Source organism: Delphinus delphis, chromosome 20, assembly GCF_949987515.2.
Source record: "Delphinus delphis chromosome 20, mDelDel1.2, whole genome shotgun sequence".
In the NCBI taxonomy this organism is placed as follows: domain Eukaryota; kingdom Metazoa; phylum Chordata; class Mammalia; order Artiodactyla; family Delphinidae; genus Delphinus; species Delphinus delphis.
Window position 1 is genome coordinate 13,705,373 of NC_082702.1, and position 13,284 is coordinate 13,718,656.

Below are 13,284 nucleotides of genomic sequence, written 5' to 3' on the forward strand. Positions count from 1 at the left end.
CTCAGAAGTCTGGTTCAGAGAGAGGTAGAAGAGTAACAGATAAGTATATGGATAGGGTCAGAGGTCAAGCTCAGATTTAGAGGTTAAGTGAGTATCGTCAGTGATCAGAGTAAGGGGAGAGGTTGAGGTTGGGTTTAGACAGTAAGGCCAGCTGGGGTCAGGGGTCAGAGGACCTGCTCCTGGGGTGGGGAGCGGAACTCGCGAGTACGTCGGGCAGTCTCAGCTGCAGTCATGGTGAAGGCTTTCACAAGGATGCTGTAGCGGTCCCTCTGGTTGGCCTGGAGCTTGTCCACGTAGCGCTCTGCAAAGGCTGCAAGAGACTCTACACGGTGCTGCAGCTCTTGGTCACAGAAATACTCCAGCAGGTGACACATCTGTGGGATGACAGCCATGCAGTAGGAGGGATGGTGGTGAGACCGTCAGGACTTCCTTGAAACTTTTCTTGCTTTCTCTCCCCACTCCATAGCCCTGCTCTGGTCGAGCCACCACTGTCTCCTGCCTGGATCCTCAAGCCGGCCATCTGCACGGTCTCATCCCTCTAATTCACCTCCCACATGGAAACCAGATAGCTCATTCAAAGCCAGCAGCACTCCACCGCTTTATGCCCTTCCACAGCTCCCCAGGGCCTTGGGACAAAGTCTGCACTCAAGCCCCACCAGACCCTGTGTGTCCTAGCCCAGAGGGATGGAGGCTGGAAAACAGGAAGAGTCAGCCCACCTGTAACTTAACAGACTCCGGCAGCTTCATCTGCAGCAGCCCCTCCTCCAAGTCTTCTTCTTTGTCCCCTTCTGCCGCCTCCTCTTCCTCTTGTTCTGCATCTTCCTTCTCCTGTGCCTCTTCCTCCTCGTCCTCCTCCTTCTCCTCCTCATCCTCCTCGTCCTCCTCGTCCTCCTCTTCCTCAGTGAATACTTCAGGCTCAATCATCTTCAAGATCTGTTTCACATCCTCATCGCCAAAGATACCCATCACCTACGGGACAAAGCCCGGGTCTGTCACTGTGGCCTGCAAGGCTTCCATAATCAAGACCCAGCCTCACTCCCCAGATCTGTTTCTCCTGCACAGGCCAGATTCATTCCTGCACTGGCTGTATACGGCTCCTCTTACAAGCAGGAATGGCACCCCGCCCCCGGCCCTGCCACCCATCCTCCTTAAGATCCCCCCAGATCCACACCCTGTGTCCCACGTACGTGGCCCAGACTACATAGCCAAACATGCGCGCCTCTCCCTTCACAAGGAAGTGTCCTTTTTCCCAAGCTTGACCATTTGTTACTCTGTAACAGGACACACCCTACACCTGAGGCCCTCATAGCTCCCAGCATATGCTAGCTCTCAGTCAACATAATGAAGATGCTATCAGATGCAAGGAGAGTAGGTAGATAAAAGGGAAAAATAGTGGGGAAAGAGAGAGAGACGAATGAACGGGTGACTGGGTGGATGAATTAATAAACGGAATAGTAGAGGTTTGATGGGGAGATGGATGGATGGGTGGATAATGAACTGAGAGATGAAGGTAAAGGTGGAAGAAGAGATGGTGGGTAGATGGATGACAGGATAAATGATGTATAGATAGGTGGGTGGATAGATGGTTTGACAGATGCATAAGCAAGTAAATGAGTGGATGGGCAAATAGATAAATGGGTAACTAACCAGGCACCGGGGTAGGATGGATGTGTGGATGGGTGGATAGGTTTGCGTATGAAACATTGGATGGATGGATGGATATATGGATGAGTCATTAGATGGGTATGTGAATGAAAGGGTACATGAAATGAAGAAGGGGTAGAAGGATGGAGAATGGGTGAATTAAAGGGTGTAGATGGTTGGATGGATTTGTGGGTACGTGGATGGGTCTTAATATATATGGATAGAGAGATGCATGGATTGATGGACAGATAGGTGGAAGATGGAGAAATGGGTGAATCTGTGGATGGGTGGATGAACAGATGCACAGGTGGAAGGAGGCTGATGGTTGAATGCATGAAGGGAAAGACAGATTAATAAATGGGTAGGGGGACGGATGAATAGATGAAATGGTGGGTGTGATGATGTGTGAATGAATGGACAACTAGATTGAAAGTTAGATGGATACATGGATGGATGGATGGATAATTGGGTGGAGACTGGAAGGATAAATAGATGAGGAACATTTGGATGGAAAGATGGGGGTATGTTTGAATGAATAGGTGGATGGATGGAAAGGCTGGTGGAGGATGGATGAATGACGGTTGGTTGGATGGATGAATGGAAAGAAGGAAGTGATTACTAAACAGATGAATAGATGGCAGACGAATGGATGGAAGGAAAAGTGAATGAGCAGATGACAGAAGGATAAGTTGGAAGGTGAAGGGTATATGGACAGAGAGATGAATGGGTAGCTGGATGTATAAATGGGAGGGGAACATATGGAGGTATGTAGGTACAGATGGATGGATGATTTGGAATGTGAAAGAACAGGCCAGAGGGAAGCAGGAGGAAGCCATTACCAGCAGGGTGGACACAAGCTTGAGCACGGGCACAAACTGGAACTCCACGGAGCCCCCGACAGGGTCGCGTGCGTGCTGCCCACCGTCTCGCACTGCCTCCCCCAGCATTCTTAGTGCTTTGTCCCGAAGAGCCTCCAGAGGGATGCTGGGGCTGAGACGGGATGGAGCTTCTGCCGCCCCAGCAGCTGGCAGGGCAGCCACAAAACAGGGAGCTAAGAAATGGTGTGGAGGCCGCAGCGAGGTGGTGACGCCGACGCCAGGAAGGCTGTAGCGGCGGGGACCATTATCTGCCCTTTTTCCAGGCGGGAAGAGGGTGATGGCACGGGTCTCAGGAGTGAGGGGCACAATGTACTCAGAGAGCATGGAGCGGCGGCTGCGGCAGGCACTCTCGAGATGGATGCTGATGAGGAGGTCGTAGTAGCCTGCACGCAGGGGGCCGGGCAGATGCGCGTCTTCCAGGGCGTGCAGCAGCTGTGCCTGGTCCACGTGGCTGCACAGAGCATGTGCCACGCGGTTGTTGCCCAGGGCGCACACGGCGCAGTAGAGGCGGAGGGTGTGCGAGTGGAAGCGCTGCAGGTCCAAGCGCTCCGACAGCTCCAGGATGTCCATGCATCTGCAGTGGAGATGGGCCACATTCAGGGACTCAGCAGGCAGAGGAGGTGGGAGACAGAGACACAGACCGCAGAGAGGCAAAGAGGTGCTCAGGGGAGTGTTGGTGGCCCCAGCAGCGAATCCCAGTGTTCTGCTGGGTCAAGTTTCTGTGAGGTCTGTGGAGCTGAGTCTAGGAGTCTTTTAATGGTTCTGGAAGTCACTCAGTGGTCTGAGGGCTCCCTGACATATATCTGGGTTCCATGGGATGGTCTGGTACTCTGGGGATCTAAGAGTCCATGGGAAATATCTGGTGACCCTGAGATGTATCTAGGATCCCAGGTTGGGTCTGAATCCCCCTCTGGCAGGTCTGAGTACCCTGGTTATATTTGAGCACCAACAGAATGTAAACTCCGCCAGTGCAGGACATTTCTGCCTCTTTTGTTTGTTTGTTTGCTATATTCCCAGCACCTAAAAAGGACTTAGCAGGCTTCCCTTGTGGCGCAGTGGTTAAGAATCCACCTGCCAGTGCAGGGGACATGGGTTGGAGCCCTGGTCCGGGAAGATCCCACATGCCGCAGAGCAACTAAGTGAGTGCACCAGAACTACCCAGACTGTGCTCTAGAGCCCACGAGCCACAACTACTGAGCCCGTGTGCCGCAACTACTGAAGCCCGTGCACCTGGAACCCGTGCTCTGCAACAAGAGAAGCCACCGCAATGAGAAGCCCGTGCACTGCAACAAAGAGTAGCCCCCACTCGCTGCAACTAGAGAAAGCCCACGTGCAGCAACGAAGACCCAACACAGCCAAAAATAAATAAATAAAGGACTTAGCAAATAGTATGTGCTCAATAAATATTTGTTGTAGGAACAAATGAATAAATGGGTGCGTCTGAGGCCCCTGGGGATGGGTCTGAGTCCTCCTGGGCAGGTCTGAGTCCCCTGAGTTATACAAGAGCATTACTAGAATGTCCATTCACAAGAGTTTGGTGTCTCCAGGCTAGAATTCTGCTGTCACACAGGAGGAACTCAGAGCTATCTGTCGAATCAGTGAATAAAGGAAAGATGAAGCCTCTTCCTCGGGTGAGTCTGGGATCCTGGCCACATTTAGAGTCCTTAAAAGCTTTCCTGTCATCCATGTGAATACTCTTTAGCCCGGTGTGCCTGGGTCCCCTGGAGCGGGTTAGATATCTCCAAGGGATACCTCTAAAGTCTCCTGGGTATGTCCAAGAGAACCTGGGGCGCCTCCAGGCCTCTCTGAATAATGTGCAAGACCCTCTGAGGTGCACTTGAGGCCCCTGGGATGCTGTGTGGTCTCCTTGCTGTGGATCTGGACTCCCTGCGATGGGTTTGGAGTCCCGTAGGTGAGTCTGGAGTCCACTGGGGTGTTAGCTGGGGATGCCTGGGCTGAGTCTGGGTCCCCTGAGGTGGGTCTGAGCCTGCTGAAAGGGATTTAGAGCCCCCTGGAGTGTTATCTGGGGATGGTAAGGTAGGTCCGGGGCTTCCGGGGTAGTGGGGAGGGGCACCGGGTGGGATCCAGACCCCAGAGCGCTTGCAGTATCCGCCCCACCCCTGGGCGCCGGGGCTGTCCCTGACCGGTTCTCCTCGGGGATGTGCAGCGCCATCATGGTCAGCGGCTCCTGGCACTGCACAGCCCAGCCCAGCCGCTCGCCCGCACGCCGCGTGTCCACCTGCAGGAAGTGGTTGGGCATGCGGCTCCACGACACGGGCATCAGCATCTGCACCTCGAGCCGCGGCGGGCACTGTGGGGTGGGGTTCTTGCGCTCGCTCAGAAACATGGCGGCCGACAGCGGCATGATGTTCTGGGGACACAGGGGGATGCACGTGTCAGGATTCCCCACCCTTTCCCTCCCGCCACTCTGTTTCCAGGAAGACCTCCCGGATTTCTCCCCCCACTTCAGCCGCTCTGCCAGCCTGACCTCCCACACCTCTGTCCTCAGCCTGCCCCCATTAGCGCCCCATCACGGCAACCTGACCTTCTGCTTCCCCAGCTCAAACTGGATGACGTTCTGGTGTGTCGGCAGGACAAAGACAGCAGGAAACAGCTTTGTATTGGGCTCCACCTGGAAAGGGAGAAGAGGGCAGGGTGAGGAAGGAGATGAATTGGAGGTGGTACTGACTCTGGATCCCCGACTCGGGAGCCAGTTGCCCCAGCCTGATGCTGCTGGCGTCTACAGATCCAAACTCAGGCACTGGAGGCTCCGCAAGAGCCCTGAAGTGGCTCACGGGCGGCACCTCCTCTGACCCAATGAGGCCAACCTCCTCCACCTCCCCCAGGGCAACCTGTCGTCTGGGTCTTTGCGCACATCGTGCCCACCCCCACCCACGAATGCCATTCCTGTTTCTCTCCCAAGCACTTATTTATTCTTCAAAGTTCAAAAAGCATCCTCTAAAAAAAAAAAAAAAAAAAAAAAAAAGCATCCTCTGACTGCCTTTCCCTGCAGCCCCTCTGATCTTTGAAGAGAAACCCACCCAGGCTCTAGCACAACAAACACCACTATCTGTGAAGCAGTCTTGTCAAACCTGAATCTAATCCAATCTAATCTGGACCCAACTCCCAGTTTACAAGAAAATACAGGGGACAGAGGAAAATGTTTAAATGACACCTCAGGTGTGCACCAGCCAGATTCAGCCTGTGGGAAACTAGGCCAGCACTCTTCAGATGGTAGTGTGCACACGAATGCCCTGAGATTTATTTTAAAACTCAGATTCTGGGGCTTCCCTGGTGGCGCAGTGGTTGAGAATCTGCCTGCTAATGCAGGGGACACGGGTTCGAGCCCTGGTCTGGGAGGATCCCAGATGCCGCGGAGCAACTAGGCCCGTGAGCCACAACTGCTGAGCCTGCGCGTCTGGAGCCTGTGCTCCGCAGCAAGAGAGGCCGCGACAGTGAGAGGCCTGCGCACCGCGATGAAGAGTGGCCCCCGCTCGCCGCAACTGGAGAAAGCCCTCGCACAGAAACGGAGACCCAACACAGCCATAAATAAATAAATAAATAAATAAATAACTGAGCTAAAATTCAAGCCCTCTTAAAAAAAAAAATCAGATTCTGATTGGGCAGGTCTGGGTAAGAGCCTGAGATTCTGCATTTCTAACAGGCTCCCAGGTGATGCAGAGCCTGCTGGTCCCGGGACCACACTTTGAGGAGCAAAGTTCTACCAGACAGACAGCTGATTTCTTCAGTGAATACATTTCAAAGGGGAAAAAAAGAAAAAAATGGAAGGGAAACCTACATATGAAAAGAGACTGAAGGGACTTAGCAACCAACCAAAACATATCACCTTATTTAGATTCTGATTCAAACAAACAGTAAAAAGACATTTTGGAGACAACCAGAGAAGTTTGACCATGGGCTGGATATTTGGTGATATCTAAGAATTCTTGGGTTTTTTTTAAGACAACAGTGGTATTGTAGCTATGTTTTTTAAAAGAATCCTTATCTTTTAGAGATACATACTGAAAAGAGACAAACTGTATCATATATCTGAGACAAACCATACGATATCTGGGATTTCCTTCAAAATCCTCCAGTGGGTGTGGATGAAGATGAATCAAGGTTAGCCGTGAGCGGGTACTAGTTGGAGCTGTGTAATGGGGACATGGAGGTTCATTACGCTGTTCTATTTTTGCGCATTTTTAAAATTCTCCATTCAAAATAAAGTTTTATAAAATAAATAAAGTTAGATGGATTAATGGATGGATAGCAGATTCGTGGTAGTAGGTATATGGGCATTCATGATACAATTCCTTCAGTTTTGCTGTATGCTTGAAATCTTTCATAATAAAGTGATGAAAAGGAAAATCCCACCTTAGAATTTTGGCCCATCCCAGGATGTGCCCTGATTGGTGAAAAGGTGGCGACTGGTATCACCCAGCCCAAGAGGGATATGGACCTCTCTCCAAGGTCAAGGCTCTGCTCTGTCTCCCCCTTTCTGGATGTCAGTTTGAGGAATGGTTCACCTAGGTGGTCTCCCAGGAACCTCCCAGCTCTGGCCTGTCCTGAGGCTGTTTTATCCTGTCTCTCTGGGGTCTGCCCTCAGAGGGTGTCTGGGAGGGATGTCCCGGGATGCTGAGACACGAGGATGCTATTGCTAAGTTGCTGAATGAGGGCTGGGCTTACCTGGAAAAAGGTGTTGCTCTCTTTGCCGTTGGCAGTAAAGGTCATCAGGCCAGTGGCCAAGTCCACCAGGCAGCCAATGACAAGGTCTGTGTGGCTGATCCGGCCCTGCTGCCCGGGGCTCACGAAGTCTCCACCCCACACCATGTAGCAGTTGCTGCACTTGAGGCTAGAGGACACAGGAGTGATCAGTGCCCCGATCGCCAGCCGAGGCGCTCTGGACCCTGGACGCCCCCTTCCCTGAGCTCCCGGAATACCATGACTCAGAGCCCCACCCCCAAACGCCCGCCACCTGCAGACCTGAGTGCTGAAACCCCTCACCCCAGACCCTGAGTCCCTCGGAGCTAGAATTCTTAGAAGCTGGTGGGGGGAAGGGGTGGTTCCAGAACGAGGAGAAGGAGAAGGGGAGCAGGACGAGAGGATAGAAAAAGGAGGTAAACTAGAAAGAGGACGGCAAGATGGAAGAGGAGGAGAAAATGGAAAAGAAATGGATGAAGAAGAGGAGGGAAAACACAGAGCAGGAGCCATGGGAGGAAGACAAGTAGGAAGAGAGGAGGGGCTTCCCTGGTGGCGCAGTGGCTGAGAGTCCGCCTGCAGGTGCAGGGGACGCGGGTTCCTGCCCCGGTCCGGGAAGATCCCACATGCCGCGGAGCGGCTGGGCCTGTGAGCCATGGCCGCTGAGCCTGCGCGTCCGGAGCCTGTGCTCCGCAACGGGAGAGGCCACAGCAGTGAGAGGCCCGCGTACCGCAAAAAAAAAAAAGGAGGAAAGGAGGAGGAGGTGCCCGGCGCTGACCTCCGGTCTCCCACGGCCCCCGCCCCTGCCCGCACCTGCTGTGGATGTTGCCTTGCTCATCCCCCATGGTCACCGTCACCACGCGGACCTTGCTGAGGTCGAAGTTCATGTCGTGCTGATGGTAGTCCGGGGTGACCCAGCCCACCCACACACAGCTGGGCTCCTGGCCGGCGAAGACCCTCACGGAGTAGTAGTACTGCAGAGGCAAAGGGGGGACCGGTGGTCAGTGGGCTTCCCTGAGACTCTGAATTGACTTCTCTGGATTCTCAGTGTCCTCTGGGAGTTTAACAAGAAGTTGCTGGATTTGAGACCCCCTGGGTCTGTGTCCCTCTGTCTCTGTATTTACTGATGTATTCCTAGATTCGGGAATCCTTTGGGACTGTTTCGTGATACACCCAAATTTGGGTCCCTCCCCAGGTTATACAGCAAAGTTATAAATAAATAATAGCTCACAAATGAACTCACTTCAATCCTTACACCAAGCGGATACACTTTTTATCTCCATTTTACTGATGGGGAAACCATAGTGCTTCCACAGCAGAGAAGACATAGAGCCGTGAAGTGACACCCAGGTAGCCCGTGATCCTAACCACTAGGCTGCTTGTCTCAGAAAATATTCCAGATTTGGTGAATCCCCAAACTGTATTGGAATACTTGTGAATTTTGGTTCCCGGGAATATACTAGAATAGCTACTAAGTTTGGGGTGTTGAGTTTATATGGGTGAACCCAAATATTGGGGTGCCGAGTCTATGTTGGTTTATCCCTGGGATTTGGGGGGCCCTGGGAGTTCTATCAGTGTGCCCCATGGCTTCATTGTGTTCCCTGCAATTTTTAGGCCCCTTAGCTATATGTATTTAGGGGTTCAAAGGGTTAAATTGATGTGTACTGTATTTTGTGGTCTCCTGTATATATTGCGGTGTCCCCAGATAAGGGCAATTACTGGGGATTACAGCATGAAATTTGGAAATCTGGAGGGGGGGCCTGAAGTTGAGGGTCCCCGGTTCCCACCGTGGTGGTATTGAGGATGATCTCAGGGTCATCACGGTCGTCAGCAGGCATCACCTCGCGAGGGAGTCGGGGCAGAGTGGGGGTGGCTGGTGGCTGGGTCATCATGGCGGCCTTCTTGGCCTTGAACAAGAACCTGGTGGTGGAGAGGAGAGGCTGTCACGAGACTCACTCTCAAGCCCAGCTCCCCAGCCCTCTCCATCGCAACGTTCGTGCCTCCACATCCATCCTAAATAAGCCTCGTTTCTAATACCCAAGGCCTCGCCTCTAGAGGGATGAAATTCCCAACTGCACCAGCACAGTCCACCGTGGAGGAGCTCTGTGCTTTCGGATTCCGGGTTATCCAGATGTAAAGGTGCCTCTGGGAACATGGAGGTTCCCTTGGGGAGCACACAATGGTCCCCGAAGTCACCATGTCTCATGTGGGTGCTAAAGGCATTTGGGAAAGGACAATTCTTCATCGGGCACTGCCTTGTGCCCTGAAGACATGTAGAATCCCTGGGGCCCCCAGCCAGCAGTACCTCCCCCCAAAACTGTGATAACTAAAAACCTCCCATCATCTCCAAACATCCCCTCAAGAGACACAGAACTAAATCCCACTGAAAACTACTGCCACAGTAGGGGAAAAGCAGATTTCGTTTCATTTCAAATTGAATGCCCTTTGAGGGTCTCCCTTGAAGTTAGTTTTTGGGGGGGTACATTTGAGACACAGGAGTGACCCCAATTTAGAAGACCAATGATATTCACTGGGTACCTTGGGGTACAGTCAACTTTCCCAAGATTCTGAGGTCCCCTTTAGTGTTCACAGATAATGAAGTCCATTGGATGAAAAGCTTTGGTACCCCAGGGACCGTGGAGCTCTCCATAGATACAGTGGGGCATCCCGATTTTACATTCCTTTAGAGCATCCCAGGGAAATAATAACGTTCACTCGAGACATAACAGGATCCCTCAGTAATCTGACCCCACTTAGCATATATGGGCCCACTTTGGGATACAGTGGGATTTCTCAAGTTCCTGAGGTTGCCTAATTGGGGGTCCCAGGACAGACCCCCAAACCCCACCCTGCCCCACCCTGGACTCACCCTCTCTTCTTGTTCTTCTCCGTGGTAGCATCCTTCTCATTCTCTGCCCTGGGAGGCTGGGCCTCTACCCCAGCCTGGGCGGTGCCCCCGGGTGACCCTTCCTTGGCAGTTCCTTCTTTGCCCCCCTCAGCCTCGCCCCAGTGCCCAGCTGAGCGGCGCAGGTTCTCATAGTCGGGATCAGGCTCCGCTGCCCGGGCCTCATCCTCAGCAGGAGGCTGCAGGCCGGGGGGTGCCAGAGGGGTGGCCCCTGCGGTGCAGCGGAAGTGCTGGTGGAACTGGACCGGAAGGCTCAGCCGGAGAAACAGCATCTCCACCAGACTGTTCTGGGAGCCCCATGTGCGGTGGGTCAGGCGCAGGCAGGGGGGTGTGTCCACGGTGCCGTCCACACGAGTCACCTGTGGGGGTGAGGCAGGAAGCCCTGAGCCAGGAGGGTGAGCTAGGCCATTGGCCCTAAACCTTATTACACACAGAGTCACCACGAGGCCTTAGAGCACCGTGTGAGAATTAGCCAAAGACTCACTCCTCCGAGCGTACGAACTCCCATGGGACACACAGCTTGGCCATGGGGTGCATTCAGCCTTCTGTCTACCTTTGTCTGGACACCTTCGTACAGTGGGCAGCCCTGGTCAGACACTGGAATCACCTGGGGAGCTTTCAAAACCTTCCTGCGCACAGGGCTCACTCCAGACCAGGTCATCCACCCATCCACCCATTCATTCTTCCATCCTTCCACCCACCAATCCATCCATCCATCCATTCACCCATCCATCCATCTAACACTGCACAAATATTTACTGAGCACCTACTGTGTGCCAGGCACTGTTCCAAGTGCTGGGAACACATCAGTGAACAGAACAAGGGCTCTTGGGGAGAGCAGCCCAGAAGGGTCAGATTTTTTTAAAGGCTCCCCAGAGGAATTTCTGTTAGACTTGTTGGTTGTGGGAATATAACACTCAGAAGAACGCACACGTCGTAAGTGCACAGCACAATGAGGTTTTGGAGGGACCACGCCTATGTACCCAGCACTCAGATGGAGAAATGGAACACCACCAGTCCCCCTGGGAGTCCCCTCAGTGCCCGTTTAGTCACTACACTCTCAAAGATAGCGAGGGATTCTGATGAGGGAAATGCACCGACCTGGCCTAAATAAAGGGCAGGAGCTGAGAGAGGGGCAGGTGCCCGGCCTGTGCGCTCCAAAGGCAGACTCTCAAGTTTTCTGGAGACTCCATTAACAACTGGAGCAGTTCCCTTTCTTTGATGCCCCACCTCAAGTTGACCTCCTTAAGGACCAATTGCCAAGAGAGACCTCTGTGCTCCTCACCAGCCAGTGAATTCATCCCAAAACTGTGCAACCAAGACTGTCTGCAGGGTCTCTTTCTCCCCTCTCTCCCATCTCTCTTCTAAATCCTGTTCTGCCTCTGCTCCTTGGCAAGCCTACTGACCATCTCCTTCCTGTGGTAAGTATGCAAAGCAACTTAATGTCTGATTATTCGTTCACAGTTAACGCCCTTCTGACTTAGCACATCACAGGTTAGCTTTGCCCATTCTTGAACTTCCTGTGAATGGGATCCTACAGTATGTGCTCTTTTGCGTCCGGCTTCTTTCATTCAACATCGTGCCTGAGAGACTCGTCCATGTGGTTGTGGGTAGGTTAGTTTATTCATGCTCACTGCTGTCTAGCATGCTGTTCTTTGGGTTGAGAACACCATCTGGCAGTGGCAGGGATTGGGAGGTTCACGTCTTCCCCACCATCCTCGCCCACCCCAGGCACCTCTCTGGGCTTAGTGCTCCCACTCTCGCCTCCTCCAATCCACTGTCAATAGAGACCTTTCCAAAACTCAGATCTAGACTGGACATTCCCTTGTTTAAAACCCTTCCATTTTCACCTAGCCTTAAAATGCCTTCCCACAAATTATTTATTAATTATAAAGAGAAAAATAGTAACTTGATGGTGGAGAAACTTGGCGGACTCCACCATAACCAAACAGTCAAAGTTAATGTAATCAGTAATAAGACATAATGACATGATGTGCCGCCCTGATATTCCGCATCAAGAAGAACACAACCTCTTTGCTATGGTATCCGTGCCAAATACATGAGGAATATTCTGCAAAATAACTGGTCTGTACTCTTCAAAAATGTCAGCATCATGACAGACAAACACTCAGAAATATTCTACACTGAAGACTAAAGAGACATAACAACTAACTGCAACGTGTAACTGCGGATTGGATTTTGGATCAGAAAAATAAAAAGAGACATCATTGCCACGATTAACAAAATTTGAATATGGGTTGTAAATTAGGTAACAGTACGTATCAATGTAAAATTCCCTGATTTTCATAACTGCGGCTCTGTAAGAGCACAGCCTGTTCTGAAGAAATGCACGTTGAAATATTTAGGGATAAAGAGGCATGATGTCTCCAACTTCCCTAAATAATTCAGGAAAGAGAAAGAGAGAGAGAATGTGAGAGAGAGGGAGATCTGAACGATGCCTAGGACGGGAAAACTGAGGCTCAGGAGGAGACAGTCACAGGCCCAGGTCATACAGCAGGTAAAAGGCCAACTCCAGGTCTGATTCTAAAGTACCAGCTGAAGCTTAGCCACGTGGAATTCAAGTTCTTCCCAGGTTGAGAAAAAGACTATCTCACTTTATTGTCACAATCTGACCCTGAGTTTAACCTTGGGAAAGAAAGGCACTAGGGTCTAAAAATTCGGATACCAGATTAATGAAGAGTTACTAAAAATAAATAAACCATGGGAATTCCCTGGCAGTCCAGTGGTTAGCACTCCTTGCTCTCACTGCCAAGGACCCAGGTTCAATGCCTGGTTGGGGAACTAAGATCCCACAAGCTTATTGCCGTGCTTTGTGGCCGGCAATAAATAAATAAACAAACAAACCCCCAAAATACCACCACAGATAACAGTTAGTAAGGAAGGTGCCGAAATGTACCCAGTGATTTATATTTCTTTAAACCTTGTTGTAGGATTAGATAGTTATAAGGGCTGGAAATGTCCACTGGGCTCACTTAATCCAGCTTCTCTTTTCTCCCTTCCCGCATTTTGTAGGCGGTACCTGGAGCCCAGGAAGGTGTAGTTTGCCAAGGTTATACCCTACAAGGCAGCCCTGGGAGCCCATGATCCTGACACCCAATTCTACGCGGTTTGTGGGCTAACAAAGAAGCCAAAGAGAAG

General features: G+C 51.8%; 1 protein-coding gene across 2 annotated transcripts in view; it reads right to left on the reverse strand.

Annotated features, from left to right (window-relative positions):
- Positions 1-13,284, reverse strand: part of RYR1 (ryanodine receptor 1) — a 117,747-nt gene that overhangs the window by 75,685 nt on the left and 28,778 nt on the right. For both annotated transcript variants that reach the window (XM_059999263.1, XM_059999264.1), the window contains exons 28-36: positions 10,090-10,484; positions 9,008-9,140; positions 8,034-8,194; positions 7,209-7,374; positions 5,068-5,154; positions 4,667-4,893; positions 2,484-3,096; positions 718-969; positions 174-374 (exon numbers count right to left, since the gene is read on the reverse strand). In XM_059999263.1, coding sequence (XP_059855246.1) covers positions 174-374; positions 718-969; positions 2,484-3,096; positions 4,667-4,893; positions 5,068-5,154; positions 7,209-7,374; positions 8,034-8,194; positions 9,008-9,140; positions 10,090-10,484 — 2,235 coding nt within the window. The remainder of the gene's footprint in view (positions 1-173; positions 375-717; positions 970-2,483; positions 3,097-4,666; positions 4,894-5,067; positions 5,155-7,208; positions 7,375-8,033; positions 8,195-9,007; positions 9,141-10,089; positions 10,485-13,284) is intronic.